Below are 22,500 nucleotides of genomic sequence, written 5' to 3' on the forward strand. Positions count from 1 at the left end.
GCAGGAGCTAACGGCAGAAACAGATTAATCCAGCAGCAGCAGCAGTGGCGGGGCTGAGATTTACCCAATAATTAAGCAGGTTGGCGTGGGAGGGCGAGGTGTGGGTGATGCTGCTGCCGCCGAGGCCACGCACCAAAGTCCCATCCTCGGTCCCGAATGGCTCCCCCTGGAGACAAAATCTGAGACTTTTCCCTCAAAGCCCGAGGTTTATATTTAATACACTACCTAATACCTAATACTTACTTACCGCAATTAGCGGGATACCGCCGCACTAATAGGATTTATATTTGAATTCCACACACCCCCTCTCTTTTTTTTCCGTTTTCTTTCTTTTTTTTTTCCCGGTTTTTTTTTGATTTTTGGCTCCAAGGTGGGTTTTTACACGTGCTGGCTTTTGTTCCGGCCTGTGGAGGGGTGTGTGTGTGTGTGTGTGTGTGTATACGTGTGTGCAGGCGTGCGCGGGTATTTTAACACAAATCACTTCTGGCCAAAGAATATGAAATGACAAGCTTTAAATCTGTCACACTGGTGGAGAGTGAGAGGATGCTCTGATAAAGACACGGCCAGAGTTTCTGGGTAGATTTTGAAATACTGCAATTTTGAAATATTGCAATTTTGAAATATTGCAAATTATGCGTAATTAATGTTCAGCCTCTTTTAAAGTGCTGTTATTTCCCTTATCCCTCTTTTCCCCCTTCCTTCCCCCTTCTTTATACAGGACGTATTTTTTTTAAGTGCTGTTAAATGGTGACTGGGTTTCTTTTCTAAGACCATTTCTGTGCTTATCCACAGAAGAACAAGGTGAAGATACAGAAGGGGCTGCTAAAAGTACGTCAGTGGCTGTTGCTGATGATAAAGACTCAAGTGAGAGAGACAATAGTGAAGGCAAAAAATCTTGTAAAGACTCTGGTAAGATGTCTAGAATTTTGTCTTTTCCCCCCTTTTTTGACTTATGAAATGCTCTTTCATTTGAAACTGTCTGGACATTCCCACTACTATTCCTCGCATGTGCATTTTGCATGTGATTTCTATCAGTAGCCTCCCATTGACCTATTTTTAATCATAACCATCTGACAGGATAGATGCGGATAAGTTGAAGAATATTACAGGACGACCAGTGAGATTATTTTTTAATCAAATCAGTTTGTGTGCTTGTAATTTTTTAAGCGCCTTTCATTAATCTTAGCTGTACTTGTGATTCCTCTGATGGCATATTAATTTTTCATAAGCATAGGATTAGGTACCACTTGAATTTTTTTTTTTTCTTCAATCAGGTTTTGCCCCCCTTTTAACCCAAAGAATGTGGGGTTTTTTTTGTTATTATTATTTTTTGCTCTCGCTCTCTGATCAGTTACTCCCAAGAATCTGGCCTCTTCCTGGGCATTTATTTGAGGCATTTCGAAAAAAATACACAAAATCCAGTGAAAAAGTTTACAGATGATTCAGCCTAAGAAAGAGGAAATATCATTGAAAACGGATTACGGGTTGGGTAATTTTGATCTCCTGGAATAGACAAAGCCCAGTAATGAAAGCTACTGTCTTTGAAAACAAAACCCCTATGTCATGACATTTACTTGTGCACAAACAAACCCAGGGCCAGCATCTGGTGTAGATACCCAAGGCTTTTTCTGTGTTTGATTTGGCAAATATGTGACTTCACCCATGCTTTTTATGTATGAGATGGAAATCTATGGTCACGATGAATATTACATTGGCTACTTTTGCCTCACGCTATACCTAGTTACATTATGTTGGATTCACTGAAGCAGAAGAAGTGCTGAAACAGGTTGAAGCCTATTAGTTTCAGGTAGTCATATATCTTTCCCTCATCTGCCAATGACAGCAGCATACAAAGGAGGTTGTGTGCCCCGTAAAGACATATAGTTGTAGGGAAGATATCATTTTACGAAGGAGTTCCTTTACACCCAAGTTCTTCCATACCGTAATTTGCTCTTTACATATTAAACCTTTTCAGATTTATTTCCCCCCCAAAAAAATATCATAGGTGCCCTTTCTATGCCGAATCAATTTATGAGACTGACTTAGAGATTAAAGCTTCCTTCAGGTTTGCTTGTTGATGTGCTAAGGTCAGTACCCAACGCACTTCAGAGCCTTAGCTCCTCTTCAGTGGCTTTATTTTTTGAGATCGAGAGACATGAAGAAAGGCCGATGATGACAAGTGTGATGTCAAGCAAGAAACTGTGTTGTGGTTTAAAAAAAAATAATATATATATATATATATTTATATATCCCCCTTGGGTGGCTCTCCAACTTGGAGAAAGGTGTCTGCAGTGCAGTGAAGCCACATTCCCAGGTGGACACAGGTCTTTGGGGGCTGTCCTGGACATCCCCCAGGAGAGATGTGACATCCACCTGTGTTTCCCACCACACGCTCTGCCCAGGGGACACTGAGCCACTCCAGGGAGCTCAGCAGCCCTCTCTTTTTTCTGGGGCAGGACCATTTATAGTTGCTCAAGAAAGAATACGGTATTAAAGCTCCAGCCAAGGGAAAAAAAAAAGAAAAAAGATGGAATCTAGAAAAAAATACTGAAGGGGAATTCTCAAAATTCCATCAGGATTAGCTGCTCATAAGGGCCAAGTTTAATTAGGACAAACCCATATCCAGATGCCTACTGGGTGCACTACAAAAAACCAGCATAATTGTTCTGCATTCCCGTGCCAGCAATTACACAAATAACTTTGCAGTAAGATTCGTTTGAAAACAAGGGCTGAAATACATGATTGCCTTTGTGCTTGGCAGGAAACGGTTCGCACTGTAAAATCCTAAATCTTTCAGAAACTTTTATTTTCCTAATCTAAATTAATTCTGCATATGTAACGTTCAGACCATCGTCTTAATTTTCACTCAGCTGACAAGTATTTCTAATGACTGCGTAACTGCTTATGTATAATTGAATGTTAATTTGGGCTTTCTCGTGAATTGAGTGTTGCAAGTCTTGCCAAAGAAATCTCAGGAAAACCAATAAATTAATCACAATACTAACAAGTTAGACAGGAAAGTGGTGTGACCCCTCTTTAGCATGGAATCTATTAGAGGAGAAAGGATTAACATGTATTTAGTGGCAGCGTGTTTGTGTAAGCTGTTGTGCTGTATTGCTTACCTTATCTCCAGGAGTGGAGCTTTCAAAATGAGACTTGGCAATATGCAAGTTATATTTGTTGAATATTCATTCAGAACAGGAAAGCCTACTAATGCCTCATTTATATTGTCATTTAAATCTAGTGCCACTTTAGATTAATTATAATCCAAATTACAGCTCTATGCAGTGCAAGAATTAATATGGAATTTATCCAGATTAATACATTTGCATTGAAAATGTAATATGTCTCTGCCATGGCTAAGGGGAGCACTTTTTAATAAGGTAGTAAACATGAGGAAGGATGGAAATTAACCTTCATTATTGCAATGAAAATTATCCTTTCATTCTACTCTAATTAGAAAGAATACTCTACCAGTAATTATAATTTTAGAATTATTTTGAGGCTGAATAACATCATCTGATGTGTCAAAAGTCTTAAATTATGCAATCTTTATCAAATACATATATTCATAAATAAGAAAATAGTATTTTGATCATGGCTTTTCCAGGATTTGTTTATCACCATTATACGTATTCTATTGACTTTCTCCTTCTTCTTAGTCACACAAACTTTTTTATTTATTTATTTTGGAGTTTCAAAAATGTTACGAAGGTGGTGGCATCTGAATTGCAGTGAATTATGTCCTTTTTATATTAGCAATCTTACACAAGTTAAATAACTCTGTAACTGACAGGCAATCATTGACTACTCTATTTCGTGGCACTTACTTATAATTAAACTTAGTTTTTGAGCTAAATGTATTGAAATGACATTACTCACCTAAAACAATGTTGCGTATTTTACGTTATAAAATGTATTACAGTTGTCTTTCACAATTAGGAAGGAAAAAACACAACAAATAATATGTCTCAAGAATAGAAAGTGTTATTTAAACACTTTACACGCAGTGCTAAGGGACATGGTGTAGGGGAGGACTTTGTAGAGTAGGGTAGATGGCTGGACTCAATGATCCCAAGGGTCTCTTCCAACCTGAATGATTCTATGATTCTATGAAAACGTGAATGACAACAGGATTTAGTCTTTTTTTTGACAACTGCCCAGTAAGGAGAGCACGGTGGAGGGACAGCCAGTGGCCAGCAGGGCCACACGCCGCTCAGGACCAAAATAGTGTCTCTCTTCTCTCCTTCCTCTTCCTATGCCCTTCTTAGAAGACCATAACTTCCCCACAGGAAGCTCCTTAAAAGTAGATTCACCATGGAAAGCAAAAGGCTGGTGTTTTGGGAGGATGCTCTGAGCTGTAGGGGCTGGATGGAGCAGGTCCCCTTTGGCTTTGGCACGTTATGTGGGTGTCCCCACACCAGAGCAAAGAATCAACCCCCCCTTTTTTACTTCACTTTGGCCAAACTCGCCATAAATCGCGGCCTGGGTTACGTTCCTACAGGCCAGCTGTGACTTTGGTGGTTTCAGAAGTAACGGGGCTTTGAGGTTGAATGAATCCAGAGCAACAACAACAACAACGACGACGACAACAAAAAACAACAAAGCCTCTGTAAATTTCAACAGTTTGTATAAATATCGCGGTAAACACAGTCAAAAGCTGTGCTTTGTTATGCATTTATTGACCCCGGCACAGTGTTTTATAACTCTACGGTTTTATTATATTAACCGCAAAAGAAAATTTAACCAAAAAAAAAAAAACCCTTGCTTTTATAGAAGCAAGAACTATGTGTTTCGTGATTATTATAGGCCTTTTGAAGTAATTAAGTTATTCCATCCTGTGGTGGGAGATGATGTGTGACATTAACCTCATGTGTGCCCGGGCACTCCAAGCTGAATTCCACCGGCAGTTACACCCCGCTGCCAAAACACCCTCAAGTGTGTTTTCACCAGAGGATTTTGGAGCAGAATGGGGATCCTCATCTCTGTAAGAACCTGTTGAGAGCAATCCAGCCTGACAAGGGGGGGAGGAGATGGCAGAGTTGTTATATTTTGTTTTTTAAATCCAGCTTCTCGTCTAACAGCGTCTGTTGGCATGAGCTGAGATTCTGGCCCATTTGTCTGTAAAAAGGGACATTTTAAAAGTGGCTTGTGATAAAGGTAAGAAGCAGTAGTCCACTGTGAGACGTTTTTGACAGCTGGAAATGAGGAGAGGTTAATAATTTGAACCTATCCTCCTGAAACCCAAGAAGCAACCTTTCTCTGCTAATACAGTGTGTCACTTTTTTACTTCCCATAATTCTCACAATACAGACATTTAAATAATAATGGTGTATGGCCAAGTAAATACAGGTAGGCCGGAGAATACTGTATTATCACACACCAAAGTGAGCAACGGAACGGTACCTTACGTGGTTGCAAGATGCAGATTTTGCCTTTCAGCACCAGAAGCTCTTCAGGTGGTGGGCTCAGGGCTCACTGAGGACTCCAGCCCCAGTTCCCCAGGGCGTAAAAAAATCACCGGGGCTCCAGAAAGCAGCTTTTCAGATATTAAACCCATGTTGACAAATTGGCCATTAAAAGTAGGGAAATACGGCAGGAATAAAGTTTAATTTGAGCAAGAACATGCCGAAATTACTGGTCTAAGTTACACCAAGAAGAAATAATTAGCAACTTAGGAATGAAAAACAATGCATGGGGAAATCCCCATTGATGTATGAGTTGTAAAATATGTTTATTTTTTTTTTTTTTTAAAAAAGCCCTTCAGAGGTTTTTTTTTTTTTTAAAAAAAAGCCCTTCAGAAAATGTCCCTGTGTGGTTTAGTTTTCAATTGTTTACTGTTGCACCATGAGGATTTGGTATTTACCTTCAAAACTGTACTCTTATTTTATTCCTCTTTAATGTCTTTCTTTTAATATCAAATATCGCACAAAGTCTATCTTAAAATAATAACAATAAAAAGTTTGTGGTTTTTGTCTGCAGAAAAAATACAAGTATATTCTTTGTTCGTGTTTACTTTGTTGCCAAAACATCCATGACCTTATTTTTAAATTAATCCTAGGTTATTGTGCAATGAGGTGCAATTTGTTCATTTATGTGAACCTTATGTGGATTGAAAAAAATCAAGATAAATCTTCATGCACAGCATACAATCAGATTACCCCTGGACTATATATTTACGTTGGGTCTGATAGCAATCAATGGTTTAGCTTCATTGCATTTCAAGATGTATTTGCACCCAGTGTCCAGTGATAGTGTCCTCACCCTGGAAATAATTTAGTTGCAAATTGACTGGAAGATGGTGAAAATTGAAAGTTAAAATTAGAAATACTCATAATAAACAGCAGAAAAAAGGTCAGATGATGCCGCACTATGATGAGATTGGAATGGCTGGTAAATGAGGTTTTGTGTTTGTCGTGAGATGTATGTGACATGCCTACCCAATGCTCCTGTAATATCCAGCCTAGCAGAAGAGATTATCTGGCAAATTGACGCTGGAAAGAATTTTCTGATGGACTGGGAAATTAGAATTGCACTCTTTTCTTTGATGTGTGCAAGACTGGGCCACATTACACAGCTAGTTCAGGCATAATATTAAATATAGTATTTAATACTTAATAGTAGAACTATCTATAGAAAACAATTATATTCTGGTTTTGATCACAAATGCCAGACTATAAAAATTCACAGTGTAAACATCTAAGGCAATCCCAAATGACTGATCTTTGTATATAATTAATATTAAGTTAGCTCTGAAATCCTATTCTCCAAAGTATTTCTTTTAAGGCCTCCCTATATTTAGCTTCAGAATTGTAACCAGGCAGGAGTTATCAAAACAGCACAATAATCATATTGCTCAGACAGTTTAGAAAAGAGAGAGGGTAATTAAACAGCAGCAAATTAATTATTTCAGAAAACAGGATTTTTAAGCAAAAGCTGATTTGTTTTAATGTAATACACAAATTCATACTGAGCTGCTAAAGGAAGAACATTATTGATTAATCTTTAAAGGCAACCTAAGGTTATTCAAACAGTAGAGAGGAGTCCATTTTTAAATAGAGTCTCCATCAAGCATAAAAGTGCATTAATTTTTAAATGTATTTATAGAGTCTCCATCAAGCATAAAAGTGCATTTTCACCTTTGTGTTTACCAGAGTTATTTTATTTGACTATACTTTTTCCCAGAACTTAGAAAAAAAAATACCCTCAAAGACAATACAGACCTTTGGAGTCACGGAATTTTTGTAAACCAGGATATTTTAAAGTTTAAAATATGTTCTTAAAAATTATGTTTTCGGAACAGGAATAGTCACACCAGAGAAGGAACCAAAAGTGAACACTGTGGTAGGGGCACAACAGCTTCTTCTGGCAAAGGAAGAGGATGGTGCAGCTAAAAAATCAAAGCCTCCAGAGGACAATAAATTTTGTCATGAGCAGGTAAAAGAAAATGTAAATGATTTAACTGTATTCTAGAACTCTTTCAAATAACTCAAGATTGAAACAGAGACGATATGCTGTTAAAATAGCAATATCAGCAAGTTATAAGCAGAACGCCCACTAATAGCCTGCATCTTCTTTTGATTTTTTCTTTTCTTTTCAGTTCTACCAATGTCCTTATTGTAACTACAACAGCAGGGACCCAAATCGGATCCAGATGCACGTCCTGTCGCAGCACTCCATGCAGCCTGTCATCTGCTGCCCCCTCTGCCAGGACGTCCTCAGCAACAAAATGCATCTCCAGCTTCATCTGACCCATTTGCACAGTGTGTCCCCGGACTGCGTGGAGAAGCTACTCATGACAGTAAGTCTTCCCAAGACCCCAAGAAGTTCCTCCTCATGTTTAAATGGAACTTCTTGAACATAAGAAGTTTCATCCAAACATGAGGAGGAGCTTCTTTCCTTTGAGGGCAGAGCCCTGGAAGAGACTTCCCCAAAAGATGGTGGAGTCTCCTTCCCTGGAGATGTTCAAACGAGCCCTGGAAGAGGCTTCCCAAAAAGATGGTGGAGTCTCCTTCTCTAGAGACGTTCAAACCCCACCTGGACACGTTCCTGTGGGATCTGCTATGGGTGGACCTGCTTTGGCAGGGGGTTCAACTTGGGGGGAACTCCAGAGGTCCCTTCCAACCCCATGTCATTCTGTGATTCTGTGGCCCATGGCACACACAATGGAAGCACACTCAGAGCATACACGGAGCCATGTGTTTGCTGTGATAGAGCATTCTGGTAGCCTGAGGAGGGCAGTGGGTCAGGACTCCTTGGTTCTCTTGCCAGCTCATCCAGTGACTGATGTCCCTTGGGAAAAAACAACTGAAGGTGGGTGGGTTTCAAAGCTGCTGAAAACCTGCAGTTCCTCACTGATGTTAACCTTGGAAAAATCAAGCCTGTGGCTGTCTCTAAGGGCACACCTGGAAATTGGGTCTAATAATACCCAGGTCTCCGAGGGATTGTGACTCCTTTTTGTAAAATTACAGGAGTTCCCTGTAGAATGGAGTTGCCGCACGTAGAAGAATTCCCGTGTATGGCCTGGCTATACTTGCATCATATCACATGAAATTCACTGTACCCATGGCACACACAATGGAAGCACACTCAGAGCATACACGGAGCCATGTGTTTGCTGTGATAGAGCATTCTGGTAGCCTGAGGAGGGGAGTGGGTCAGGACTCCTTGGTTCTCTCGCCAGTTCATCCAGTGACTGATGTCCCCTGGGAAAAAACAACTGAAGGTGGGTGGGTTTCAAAGCTGCTGAAAACCTGCAGTTCCTCATTGATGTTAACCTTGGAAAAATCAAGCCTGTGGCTGTCTCTAAGGGCACACCTGGAAATTGGGTCTAATAATACCCAGGTCTCCGAGGGATTGTGACTCCTTTTTGTAAAATTACAGGAGTTCCCTGTAGAATGGAGTTGCCGCACGTAGAAGAATTCCCGTGTATGGCCTGGCTATACTTGCATCATATCACATGAAATTCACTGTAAAATATCAATAGTGGTGCTAGTTGGAGAACACAGATATCTTATTGCACAGAAAGTCCTGTTTCTTGCTTTTTGTCTCTGCATAAAAGACCCTTTAGGGATTTTTTTTCTGTGACCAGAATGTGGGTATGAAACAGCAAGGCAAGTCCATGAATAGGTAAAAATCCAGTTAGATCAGTTCTTTGGGATATGGAAAACCTGATTTCAGGCACTTACCCTGGATCAGGCAGGAACCTGAACTGGCTTCTCCATTACTGGGATAAATGATACAACCAACAAACTCTATTTGGAGGACAAATCGCGTTCCAAACTCACAAGGAAAATCCTGTTCTTCACTGCAAAATTGCACAAACCATGTGAAAATAGTACATTTATGTGAAAAATATTGACTTGGCACCATTCAAAACAATGTCAGTAAAGACAGAGTCAGGTCTGTTATTACATTATATATTCAGTTAGAAAACAGACCTCCTTAGACACTCTGATTCTGGTTGTATTTCCTTTTTAGAAGGAAAGGCACTTGGAAATCTCAAGGACCCACCTCCTTAAGGATTTATTTCTGTATTCATAGACTCCTTCATTTGTACAGCTGTGGTTGTAGGTCTACCACCTCCTTCCCAAGTAAAGTGGTAAAAAAGTAAGAAAGAATTGAAAGAGCTCTTGACTGAAGGCCTAAGGCTCCTTGTGCATAATGCTGATGAGCAAATACAGAACTGGGGACCCACAATTCCCTTCCCTTCCCTTCCCTTCCCTTCCCTTCCCTTCCCTTCCCTTCCCTTCCCTTCCCGAAAAAGAGAGTGCAAAACATAATCTGCATCATCTAAATTGTCCTAGTTGCTAACACTAATATGCTCTGTCGATATCTGAACTCTCTGATGACCAAATAAATACCATTTGTAGCAAATTTTTCTTCTCTGGGACGGTTATCTACATCTTTTTTTAAAAAAAATTTCTTCCCTCCCAAGTAAAATCAAAGTCCCTGGTCCTCTGAGAGGATGCTGTTAATGCCATGTTTAAATTACAAATATACGAAGCCCAGGGCTTTTTAAAATGTCTAGAATATTTTTTCCAATAGGCAGTTGGTATAAATACATATCTACAGAAATACATATATCTATATCATTCCTATGTATCCTAATAAAGGTTTAAAATAATTTGTTAAACTGTTAAAAAGGAACAAAGGGTATTTCTACTCATACCTAGTACTGTATGTAGCTTCCATTATTATAGTAATTTACCCCTCAGAGATCTCTGCTATGGGTGTTCTTGTTACCCCTGTATGAAGTAAGGCAATCCTATCCCTGTGTTCGAGATGAGGAGCTGCCGTCTGAACTGATTTACCCAGAGTCATTTAGACAGAATCTGGCAGAGGAGGAGTTTGAACCCAGTCCTGCTGAGTCTTTCTCTGACTAGAAAGTCCTAGAAAATCCTTTATTTCAGATACGAGGATGTTTTAAGGAGCTAAGCCAAAGCAAAGCATGAAGTGTTGAGCTTCGTGTCCACTAAACGGAGTACTATCAGACACCCATAATAATTAATACGTCCTTCAAAGATTTCTGTCAATAATTCAAAAGCATAACACAACAGGTAAAGCGGCCCGAAGAAGATACATAAGCAATTGAAGACAAGAAAGAGAAAAATCTTATTTTAAATGGAAAAAAAAGTTGCTATTTTTCTATGGAAATAAACTTATAATCTTCTTTCAAAGATCATGGAAGGTCTGGCATTTGTTTAGAAAACAATACAGGTGAAGCAAAGTGGAAATACTCTTAGTCAAGAACTGACTGGTGACCGTATTTCAACATGATCTCCATCTGTGGAGGATGTCCGAGGAGAAGCCCCAGATAAACCCAACCAACCTGACATAACCAGCAAAATCTTCTTTGCGGTGCCATCGAGACCAATGAAATATTGAGAGCGTGTACTTCTGTAGCATCACCTGCTTGTGGATTTTTTGGAGCTGATTCTCCACCAAGGGACACTCTGTGCTATGGATTTGTCATCTGTCAGAAACCACTATCAAGGACTGAACCCAGATTTTGATCCAGATATGGTGTATCATTTGAATTATAATTTCATACTCTTGTATAGTATTAAAAAAGCGAAACTTTTCCTGTAATAATATTGTGGTTTTGGTTTTCAAAGGTTCCTGTACCAGATGTCATGATGCCCAATAGCATGATATTGCCAGCAGCGGCTTCAGAGAAATCTGAGCGTGACACACCTGCGACCGTCACAGCTGAGGGATCTGGGAAATATCCAGGTATGCAAGAAAAAGCCCAGACATATAAAAGCTAGGTATGGGAAGTTTAGAAATTTAGGAACCACTTTTTTCTGTCTCAGTAAGGTGAATCTGATCAACACCTATAAAAACTTAAAGGGTGGGTGTCAGGAGGATGGGGCCAGTCTTTTTTCAGTGTTGCCCAGTGACAGGACAAGAGGAAATGGGCACAAACTTGAGCATAAGAAGTTCCACCTAAGCATGAGGAGGAACTTCTTCACTTTGAGGGTGGCAGAGCCCTGGCAGAGGCTGCCCAGAGAGGTGGTGGAGTCTCCTTCTCTGGAGACATTCAAACCCCACCTGGACACGTTCCTGTGCAACCACGTTAATATTATGTGCTATTTTCTTTTGCTTGTGTAAAAGACACTTCTCTTTCTTTAACTAGGTGAAAGTCCTGTGGATGAGAAGAGTACCCCTGGGATCGATGAATCAAAAACTGGAGTGGAAATTAAGACCGAGGAGCAGAAGCCACCGAAGGAACCTACTGAAACGACAGATTGGAATAAGAGCAGCAGTAAAGACACGAAGACCACTGACTCGGTGACGGATCAGCTGAACGAACAGCAGAAGAAGCAGCAGCTCTCTGTTTCTGACCGCCACGTCTATAAGTACCGGTGTAACCATTGTAGCTTGGCTTTTAAGACTATGCAGAAGCTTCAGATACATTCCCAGTACCACGCTATTCGGGCAGCTACCATGTGTAGCCTTTGCCAACGTAGCTTCCGTACATTCCAGGCTTTAAAAAAACACTTGGAAGCAGGACACCCTGAACTCAATGAAGCTGAACTTCAGCAGCTGTGTGCGTCTTTACCTGTCAATGGGGAGCTCTGGGCAGAGAGCGAAAGTATGGCACAAGATGACCATGCACTAGAGCAGGAAATAGAAAGAGATTATGAGATGGACCAGGAAGGTAAAGCAAGTCCTGTTGGAAGCGATAGTAGCTCTATTCCAGATGACATGGGCTCAGAACCAAAGCGGACCTTACCTTTTAGAAAAGGGCCAAATTTTACTATGGAAAAATTTCTAGATCCATCTCGCCCATATAAGTGTACAGTGTGTAAAGAGTCTTTCACCCAAAAGAACATTCTCTTGGTCCACTATAACTCAGTGTCCCATCTACATAAACTCAAAAAGGTTTTGCAGGAAGCGTCAAGTCCTGTCCCTCAAGAAACCAACAGCAGCACTGACAACAAACCCTACAAGTGCAGCATTTGTAATGTTGCCTATAGCCAAAGTTCTACATTGGAAATCCATATGAGGTCTGTGCTTCATCAGACGAAGGCAAGGGCTGCAAAATTGGAACCAAGTGGTAATATAAGTAGCGGAAATAGCGTAGCAGGGAATGTTAATAGCCCTGGCCAAGGAATGCTAGAATCTATGAGCTTACCAGCAGTTAACAGCAAAGAAACACATTTAGATGCCAAAGAATTAAATAAAAAGCAAGCTTCTGAATTAATTTCTGCTCAGCCTACGCATCACCCACCCCAGTCACCAGCACAACTTCAAATGCAACTACAGCATGAGCTGCAGCAGCAGGCTGCGTTCTTTCAGCCCCAGTTCCTAAACCCAGCTTTTTTGCCTCACTTCCCGATGACGCCAGAAGCGTTGCTGCAGTTTCAACAGCCTCAGTTCCTTTTCCCATTCTATATACCTGGGACAGAATTTAGCTTAAGTCCAGATCTGGGCTTGCCAGGTTCTGCCACGTTTGGCATGCCCGGGATGGCCGGCATGACGGGGTCACTGCTGGAAGATCTGAAGCAGCAGATACAAACTCAGCACCACGTCGGCCAAACCCAGCTCCAGATACTGCAGCAGCAAGCACAACAGTATCAATCCACCCAACCCCAACTCCAGTCCCAAAAACAGCAGCAGCAAAGTAGCAAGCTGATGAAAGCAGAGCAAAACACCTTGGTAAGTCCAGACTGCCAGCTGATAAAGGATATGCCATCGTATAAAGAGTCAGAAGAAGTTTCTGAAAAACAAGAGAAGCCAAAGCAAGAGTTTACTAATGAGAATGAAGGACTAAAAGAAAACAAAGATACAAAGAAGCCAAAATCCTCTGAACCAGCCATTCCACCACCCAGAATAGCTTCTGGAGCAAGGGGGAATGCAGCCAAGGCTTTGCTGGAGAACTTTGGGTTTGAGTTAGTTATCCAATACAATGAGAACAGACAGAAAGTGCAGAAAAAAAGCAAGACTGGTGAAGGTGAAAACACAGACAAACTGGAATGTGGAACCTGCAGTAAGCTGTTTTCCAACATTCTTATTCTGAAGAGTCATCAAGAACATGTGCATGGACAGTTTTTTCCATATGGAGCTTTAGAAAAATTTGCCCGACAGTACAGGGAGGCGTATGACAAGCTTTATCCAATTTCTCCATCTTCTCCAGAAACGCCACCACCTCCACCACCGCCTCCTCCACCGCCTCCACCTCCTCCCCCTCCAACTCCTTCTCAGCCTTCTTCAGCTGGGGCTGGAAAAATTCCAAACCCAACTCCCACTCCTTTGCAAGCTCCACCGCCCACACCACCACCGCCGCCTCCTCCACCACCGCCACCCCCTCCTCCTCCACCACCACCATCAGCCCCACCTCAGGTCCAGCTTCCTGTCTCCCTTGATCTCCCTCTTTTCCCTCCAATTATGATGCAGCCAGTGCAGCATCCCGCATTACCTCCTCAGCTTGCCCTCCAGCTGCCACCAATGGATACTTTGTCTGCAGATCTTACCCAGCTTTGCCAGCAGCAGTTGGGGTTAGATCCCAATTTCCTGCGGCACTCTCAGTTCAAGCGTCCACGTACGAGAATCACAGATGACCAGCTAAAAATCTTGCGGGCTTATTTTGATATCAACAATTCCCCGAGTGAAGAGCAGATCCAAGAAATGGCTGAGAAATCTGGCCTTTCTCAGAAAGTTATCAAGCACTGGTTTCGTAATACACTGTTTAAAGAACGACAGAGAAACAAAGATTCTCCATATAACTTCAGCAACCCTCCCATAACAGTGTTAGAAGATATCAGAATAGATCCTCAACCTTCAGCTGTAGAACCTTACAAGTCTGATGCATCTTTCAGCAAGAGATCATCTAGGACTCGGTTTACTGACTACCAGCTTCGTGTCCTCCAAGACTTCTTTGACACAAATGCGTATCCAAAGGATGATGAAATTGAACAGCTTTCAACTGTACTTAACCTACCTACTCGAGTTATCGTTGTATGGTTCCAAAATGCACGACAAAAAGCTCGAAAAAGTTACGAAAATCAAGCTGAAACTAAAGACAATGAGAAAAGGGAACTGACGAATGAGCGTTACATTCGAACTAGTAACATGCAGTATCAGTGCAAAAAGTGCAGTGTGGTTTTTCCCAGGATCTTTGATTTGATTACCCACCAGAAAAAACAGTGTTACAAAGATGAAGATGATGATGCTCAAGATGAGAGCCAAACTGAAGATTCTATGGATGCCTCTGATCAAACAGTGTACAAGAACTGCACAGTTTCTGGCCAAAATGACTCATCAAAAAGCCTGGCAGTCACAGCAGCAAGCTCTGGCTCTGGTTCAAGTACTCCTTTGGTTCCATCACCCAAACCAGAACCTGAGAAGGCTTCTCCTAAACCAGAGTCCGCAGAAAAACCAAAACAAAATGAAACCATCTCTAAGCAAACCGATACAGCTTCCCAAAGCACCAAACCAGTACAGTCTACTCCAGTAACCTCTTCCGACGCTCAGCCCTCAGCTTCTCAACCACAGCAACAAAAACAGTCACAGATAGTAGGGAGACCTCCTTCTGCATCACAAACCACGCCTGTTCCTTCCAGTCCTTTACCAATTTCAATGACTTCTCTACAGAACAGTCTACCTCCTCAGTTATTACAGTACCAATGCGATCAGTGTACAGTTGCCTTTCCAACTCTAGAACTTTGGCAAGAGCACCAGCACATGCATTTCCTAGCAGCCCAAAACCAATTTCTTCACTCCCAGTTTTTAGAAAGACCAATGGATATGCCCTATATGATATTTGACCCCAATAATCCTTTGATGACTGGACAGTTGCTTAATAGTTCTCTTACTCAGATGCCACCACAGACTGGCTCATCACACACGGCACACCCTGCGACAGTTTCTGGTTCCCTGAAACGAAAACTAGATGATAAAGAAGACAATAACTGTAGTGAGAAAGAGGGAGGAAACAGTGGAGAAGATCAACATCGTGATAAACGTTTAAGAACTACAATTACTCCAGAGCAGCTGGAAATACTCTATGAAAAGTACCTACTGGACTCCAACCCCACTAGGAAGATGCTAGATCACATTGCACGTGAAGTGGGACTGAAAAAGAGAGTCGTACAAGTCTGGTTTCAGAACACAAGGGCCCGAGAAAGGAAGGGACAATTCCGTGCAGTTGGTCCAGCCCAGTCCCATAAAAGGTGTCCTTTTTGTCGAGCTCTGTTTAAAGCAAAATCAGCTTTAGAGAGCCATATTCGCTCTCGACATTGGAACGAAGGGAAACAGGCTGGTTATAGTTTGCCTCCAAGTCCTTTGATATCAACTGAAGATGGAGGCGAAAGTCCACAAAAGTACATATTTTTTGATTACCCATCACTGTCATTAGCAAAAACTGAGTTATCAAGTGAAAATGAATTAGCCTCCACTGTATCAACCCCTGTTAGCAAAACTGCAGAAATGTCGCCGAAGAACCTCTTAAGTCCTTCTTCTTTTAAAGCAGAGTCTAGTGAGGACATAGAAAATTTGAATGCCCCTCCTGCTGACTCTGGGTACGATCAAAACAAGACTGACTTTGATGAGACTTCATCCATTAATACAGCAATTAGTGATGCCACAACAGGGGATGAGGGGAACAATGAGATGGAAAGCACGACTGGCAGTTCAGGGGATGCGAAACCTGCGTCACCTCCCAAAGAACCAAAAACACTTGTGAACGACACGCTACCAAAAGCTGCAACTACCCCTACAAATGAGAATACCGACGATAAATTTATCTTTTCCCTAACCAGCCCCTCGATCCATTTCAGTGAAAAAGATGGTGACCACGACCAAAGTTATTACATTACTGATGACCCTGATGATAATGCCGACCGCAGTGAAACTTCAAGCATAGCCGATCCGAGTTCACCTAACCCATTTGGAGCTAGCAATCCATTTAAATCCAAAAACAGCGATCGGCCGGGCCACAAACGTTTCCGAACACAAATGAGTAACCTTCAGCTTAAAGTCCTCAAGGCTTGCTTTAGTGACTACCGGACTCCAACAATGCAGGAGTGTGAAATGCTAGGCAATGAGATTGGCCTGCCCAAACGTGTGGTCCAGGTCTGGTTTCAGAATGCCCGGGCTAAAGAAAAGAAATTCAAAATTAACATAGGGAAGCCATTCATGATAAATCAGACTGGACCTGATGGCACAAAGCCAGAGTGTTCTCTGTGTGGCGTGAAATATTCTGCCCGTTTGTCCATAAGAGACCATATCTTTTCCAAACAACATATTACAAAAGTGAGAGAAACTGTGGGAAGTCAGCTGGATCGGGAGAAAGATTACCTAGCTCCTACGACGGTCAGACAGCTGATGGCACAGCAAGAGTTGGATCGCATAAAGAAGGCCACTGATGTGCTGGGATTAACAGTGCAGCAGCCAGGCATGATGGACAGCAGTTCTCTTCATGGGATCAGTTTGCCAGCAGCTTACCCGGGGCTCCCTGGCCTTCCTCCTGTTCTTCTGCCTGGAATGAATGGTCCATCCTCCTTACCTGGATTTCCACAAAGTTCAAACAGTAAGTCTATCAGGGGATGATTTTCTCATTTTATTCATTTGGTCGTTGTGCTTAGTCACTGTCCCCTTCTAAAGCACAGCCTGATGTGCATTGGTATCGTGCTTGTGAGGCTGGTGTGAGCAGCTAGAAGGTGCTCTGTGCAGGGTACTCAGTGCAATTCTTGATCCTTGCTGTAGCCTGGATGTTATGTCTGATTTTGCAAAAAAATAAGAAGAAAAGAATTTTAGTTGAAATCTAATTAACAGAAATGTTTTTAGTCCATATTAGGCTTCTGTAACAAAAGCGATGTAACAATAGCATTGTTATGCCTTTTTTTTTTTTTTTTTTAATGATAACTCCTTTAAGCAAAACTTGGTTTAGAATTTTTAATGCAAATTTTTTGCATGCAAATATTTAAAGCAGCATCTGATGAAGCACAAAAGAGTAATTCCCACATGATTGGTTCATCATCCATTTGGTTCATCCCTCAGACCAGCCCAACCTGTTGTTTAATGCAGAATAAATATTTAAAATAAAATGCTGCCCAAGACCCTCTATTATATTTCTGAATAACCGCCTGCTAAAGTAAGAAGGTTTTTTGTTGAAGGTGATTTGTAATGGCAGTTCTGAACATGTAACTCTGTGCTACTGACTGATTTGACTCTGGTTTTAGCTCACATTGGAAAACTGTAAGTTTCGCTAAAGTTAGAGAATCAAGTTTTCTGCAGTATGATTTTTTTAGTCCTCAAAGAATGAACCTAATTTATTTTCTCGTATTGGGCTCCGGTTTTGCAGTCAGAGCTCATTGAGAGTGCAGCCTTGCAGGTTGAAGCTCTCCTATTCATCTTATAACTTTGCCCATTCATATCAGAGGTGCACGGCAGAGTTGGGGAGCTGGTTAAGACCCCTCCCCTCATTTTACCCAGTAATTCCGCTTCCTGTTGATCTCTAAACTGTGATTTAGAAAGCAGCTCACTTTGCCAAGTAAGGTAGGAGCTTAATCACCAGTGTTGTTAGAGGTACTAAGACTGTAGTAACGTCCCCTCTGCTTTGATTGATGGTGATCGTGCTGTTGTTTCCCTAAGTGGTGGTCAAAGCATCTTGTTGTTCTCTTCGTTTGATCAGAATGGCTTTCTCTCCACAATGGAGTCCCTGGCTGAGTGCCCTCTTGCTTTTGTCAAGCAGTTACTGGCACAGAGAGTGCATATAAAGGAAATATAAAGTTGCTGTATTTCTTTCTTAATGGCATTCAGTGTCCAGATCCAAAAATGGCTGGTCGTTCTTCATTAAAATTATAGATATGGCTTCTCCATGTAACTTCAGTAAATATCTATGGTTATGTTGACCTTCAGGTAAAATGGGCTCCAGAAAACTCGGGCTTTGTCTATACAACTAACTGAAATTTTCTTGGAAAGACATTGTTGTATCCTTGTACTCTCAAACCCAGGACGTTTCCAGGCAGAGTGAGTCCTGGGACTGGCCATGGACTCGTGACACCTTCTCAGCCATGCCCAGGAGTTGTTCAGCACGATGCTGGTTGGCCCGAGCCAAACGGGTGCCAGTGGCCTTTTTTTGCTGTTTAACTTTAGAGGTGGTTTAGTTTCAGTTTGGGGGAAATGCTCCCTGGTAGTGTTTAACTTGCTAGTGCCAGTGTAGCCTTAGAGTCTGTAAATTGTCCTGTTAATAATACAAAAGGTATTATTGCAGGCAAACTGGTCCATGCTAATTCAATTTTCAGATTTTCTAATTTCCACCAAATATTTCTTCTCTGAGATAAATTTAGATCTTTAGTAGCAGAGCATACACAGTGCACTGCCAATTGAGATGGATTTTTACCCCCTTTCATCTCACATCTTTTTAAGGTTAATTAGCCCGTTGTGGGCAAAGCCCACTGTGTAAACCAGCAGTAGAATCTTGTTGTTAACTTTTTCTTCTGCCATATGCTAAATAGCCCCTACAACCCCTTTTTGTTGCTTGGCAAATACTTGCATACATAAATCTCAATTCCCTAATGATACATAATGGAGCAGTCATAGTGAATGGGAAAAAAAACAGATTATTTTAATCATTCATCATAAAAAAAAAAACAGTAATAGATGTTCTCCAGTATATGCTCAACACTTTCTGCACCTAATTAACCCATTTCTGTTTTCTTCTCTACCCTGCTTTGTCTGACAGTTCCCGTTTGTGTTTGATGCTAAGAATTGGTTGAGAAGTATCTTTTTGGGAGCAGGGCTTGCTTTGGCTGCAGTTCTTCAAGCAGCACGTGTCTTCTCAGCCACAGGACAGTTGCTCTGCACCATGCCTTGCAGGAAGGGTTTTCTGAAGCCAGCTCCCCAGTGACTCACTGTCCCATCTTTCGAGTCTGCTGCTGGTGAATTCCACCACTGGTGCATCATTTCTTGTCGGTGGGACCCAGTCCCCAAAATGCACTGCAGAAGAAGTCTCACTGAGATCCCTTAGATTCAAATATTTACCTGTTTTCACTGATGATTACAGAGTTGGTAACTATTTCCTTTGGTAGAGCCCGTCCCTTCTGTCCCACATGTTTGTTTAAAGGACAATGTCAACATCAGTAAGATCCTCGCTTTTAAAGAATATGCTGGCTGTTTGCTAAGACAGGGAACTGGTGAAACTATAAGAGCAAACATCACTTTTAACATTCTCTTTTGTGTTTCTCTTTACTCCAGCCAGGCAGGGAAATCAGCCCGATGAGCTTCACTGACAAGTTTGGCTTGTTTAGGAGGGATTTCACTTTTCCTGTCCTTGCATCCACTGTTGTTCAGGGGTTTCCAAAAAGGTACAAACCCCAACAAGTTTGCAAAATATTATTCTTTTTAAAATGCAATATTTGCTTTTACAGAAAGTTTGAAATGGAGCACTTGAAAATAATGCTAAATCACAAAATATGGAAAATTTCAAACTACAGTTTATTTTAAATAATCTTCTTTATGTAGTGCTCAAACTGGACATGTATTTGCAGAGATTATTAGATTTGTCAAAATAAGATAGCTCCATTTCTGAACCAAAGGATCCATTTACTTTGAGTTCAGTTACCTTGTTCTAAACCAAGTGGTTTTTAATGTCAAAATGATCGTGTGGTTCTAGGATATGCTGAAGAACCCTCTCAGCTGTGGGATACCTGTCTCTAAATAATGTAATTATACCATATTGTGGGCATCAAATGCTGAGCAAGGTCTCGAATTTACTGCTATGTTTGCTCAGCAGAATTCCTAATATGGAGTTATTTGGTGGAATTTTAATTCACACAGAATTTTAGTTCTGGCTCGTCTTTGTTTTTCGTGCCCCTTCCTATTTTCCTGGTGACTGTAGACAGAAGAGTTCACCTGCTGTTTTCAGCTGTTCTTAAAATTCACATTCTCTTTTCTACTTATCTTTGTGTTTTCGCCTGTGATCCCTTGCAGAAATCTAGTGCTTCATCTTGCTTCTAGCTATTAATACTGGTTCCCTGAACCTTTTAATGCCATCATCATTACCATAGGTTCTTTGCACATCACTTAAGCCTGGGCTGCCTTGAAGATTCACAGCAGCTTTTTCCAAGAATGCACACATCACTGGGTAATGTGTACTTAGTGGTTTTTGAAATCTTATAAAGAGAGAAATTTGATTCAGCAGCAATTACTTTCCCTATCATTAGGGCACTAAATTCTGTTCTCTGTTTGCTTTTGGCCCATTGGTAACAGTTTCATTTTTATATTTTTAGCCCTCTGATTCCTCCAAGAGAAAGAGAGGTCTCTCCTCTTTGATAGTCACTTAAAAGAGTAAGCAGGATTAGAAAGTTTCTTCACGATTAGTGAATTTTCTTTTCGACAGCTCTCACGTCTGGAAATGGAGCATTAATTTCACCAAGTTTTCTTCATTTAGTTTTGGAAGCCCTCAGTTCCACATTTAACTTCCAATAAAAGAGGTGGATTTCACTCTTCTCCTGCAGCCTGCGTGGGTGTTTCACCGAATGCTGTGCATTTCCACTGAATTCCAAAGAGTATCTGGAGAACAGGATACATCTTGGCTGCTCTGGGCATCGTTGGTGTGAACAGACTGAAGACAACACCATGTGTAGGGGTTGGAGAGGTTAAGAGTAGAAAGAAATTGGAAAAACTCTTAATTAGCTGACAGGCCCAAATGACCATGACAAATCTGGGGCAGCAGTTCCCACTAATTGCATCATTCATGCGTTTTCCATCTACGGTATTTATCATTTAATGTATTTTCAGCAGGTTCCACACACAATTGCCTGTTACTTCCTGTTGAAAGCACAGGGGCAAGCAACAGCATCTTCGATGTCGTTGCGCAGTAACTGTGGCAATTACCCACTTTTTAATTATAACTGTTGTGACTTGTTTCACTGTACTATCTAATCCGCGCTCACAATGCATTTTAACTCCTTGGTGTTCCTCTGCCATTAAATAGGAGTAATGACACGGTGACAAACATTAAACGGCCTCTTTGTTAAATCTGATAATTATTCCCTTTGAATCCTAATTGCTTTATTCCTAAGTAATGCTAAGCACCTGGATATTGATGATTTAAACATCATTCTTTTTCACTCCATTAGTGCTTGCTGGTAGCTAATACCCATCTAACCCCCATTACGGAGCCTGCATTTATAGTCCTCCTCCTATCTGTGCTCTAGTAGGCTGTTCCCCACGTTGCTTTACTTTTAGTTCTCTGTGCATCATCACACACCTCGTGTGCTCTTTTCTCCAGCAAACCTCCTTGCCTGAAGAAACGACAATGGGTGTAATGTACAGCCTCTTACAGTTAGTTGCCTTTTCTACCCGGTGCCATCATTTAATTTTCTGACCAGCTCTACATCTCACAGAAGCTGCTTTTTAATAGACTGTTACCAGCCACTGCACTGTATCTAGTACTTGAAACGGAGAAAAAGATTCCTTTCCATTAAGTTATGAGGCATACTTCTTGTGTGTGTGCACCCTCCAGACAGAGCGGGTCCCTCCTCAGGCTGCTGGCTCTAATGAGGAGGAGGATGTCGTGCCTGCGTGCTTCAAGTAAACGCAGCCTTCCTGTGTCAAAGTACTTTAGTGCTATTACACTTATTTCCCAGCAAATACTGCACTGACCTGATTGTCATGGCAAAGAAAAGCTCCGCTCAGGCTCTCAGAAATGAAAATGCGAGCAGTGCGGTGTCCTGGTAATGAATAGCATTGACCTGACTACGTGTTCCGTTGGTTTTATTTGAATGGTCATTTCCTGTTGATATTTACTTATCTAAACAGCTTCCTTTCCTTCGTGTTATTGCGTTTTCCCCCAGCAATTTGGATAAAGATTCCTTTTTATTTGAGAGCTAATTACTTGTAGTGAGCACCATAATTACCAGGTTTCTTAGGTGAAGGATGTGTGGGTTATATCATCCCAGAGGCATGATAAAAATTAGTTAAAATGAACAACAAAGTAGAGATCTCTCAAAGTATCAATTAGAGGGAAGCACTCTCGCTGTGCTTAAT

At 41.3% G+C, this 22,500-nt stretch overlaps 1 protein-coding gene across 1 annotated transcript in view; it reads left to right on the top strand.

The window, feature by feature from the left end:
- Positions 1–22,500, top strand: part of ZFHX4 (zinc finger homeobox 4) — a 157,927-nt gene that overhangs the window by 130,396 nt on the left and 5,031 nt on the right. Inside the window, exons 7-8 of the mRNA XM_014951924.1 lie at positions 11,118–11,235; positions 11,639–17,035. Coding sequence (XP_014807410.1) covers positions 11,118–11,235; positions 11,639–17,035 — 5,515 coding nt within the window. The remainder of the gene's footprint in view (positions 1–11,117; positions 11,236–11,638; positions 17,036–22,500) is intronic.

This window comes from Calidris pugnax, unplaced genomic scaffold, assembly GCF_001431845.1.
Source record: "Calidris pugnax isolate Ruff unplaced genomic scaffold, ASM143184v1 scaffold61, whole genome shotgun sequence".
In the NCBI taxonomy this organism is placed as follows: domain Eukaryota; kingdom Metazoa; phylum Chordata; class Aves; order Charadriiformes; family Scolopacidae; genus Calidris; species Calidris pugnax.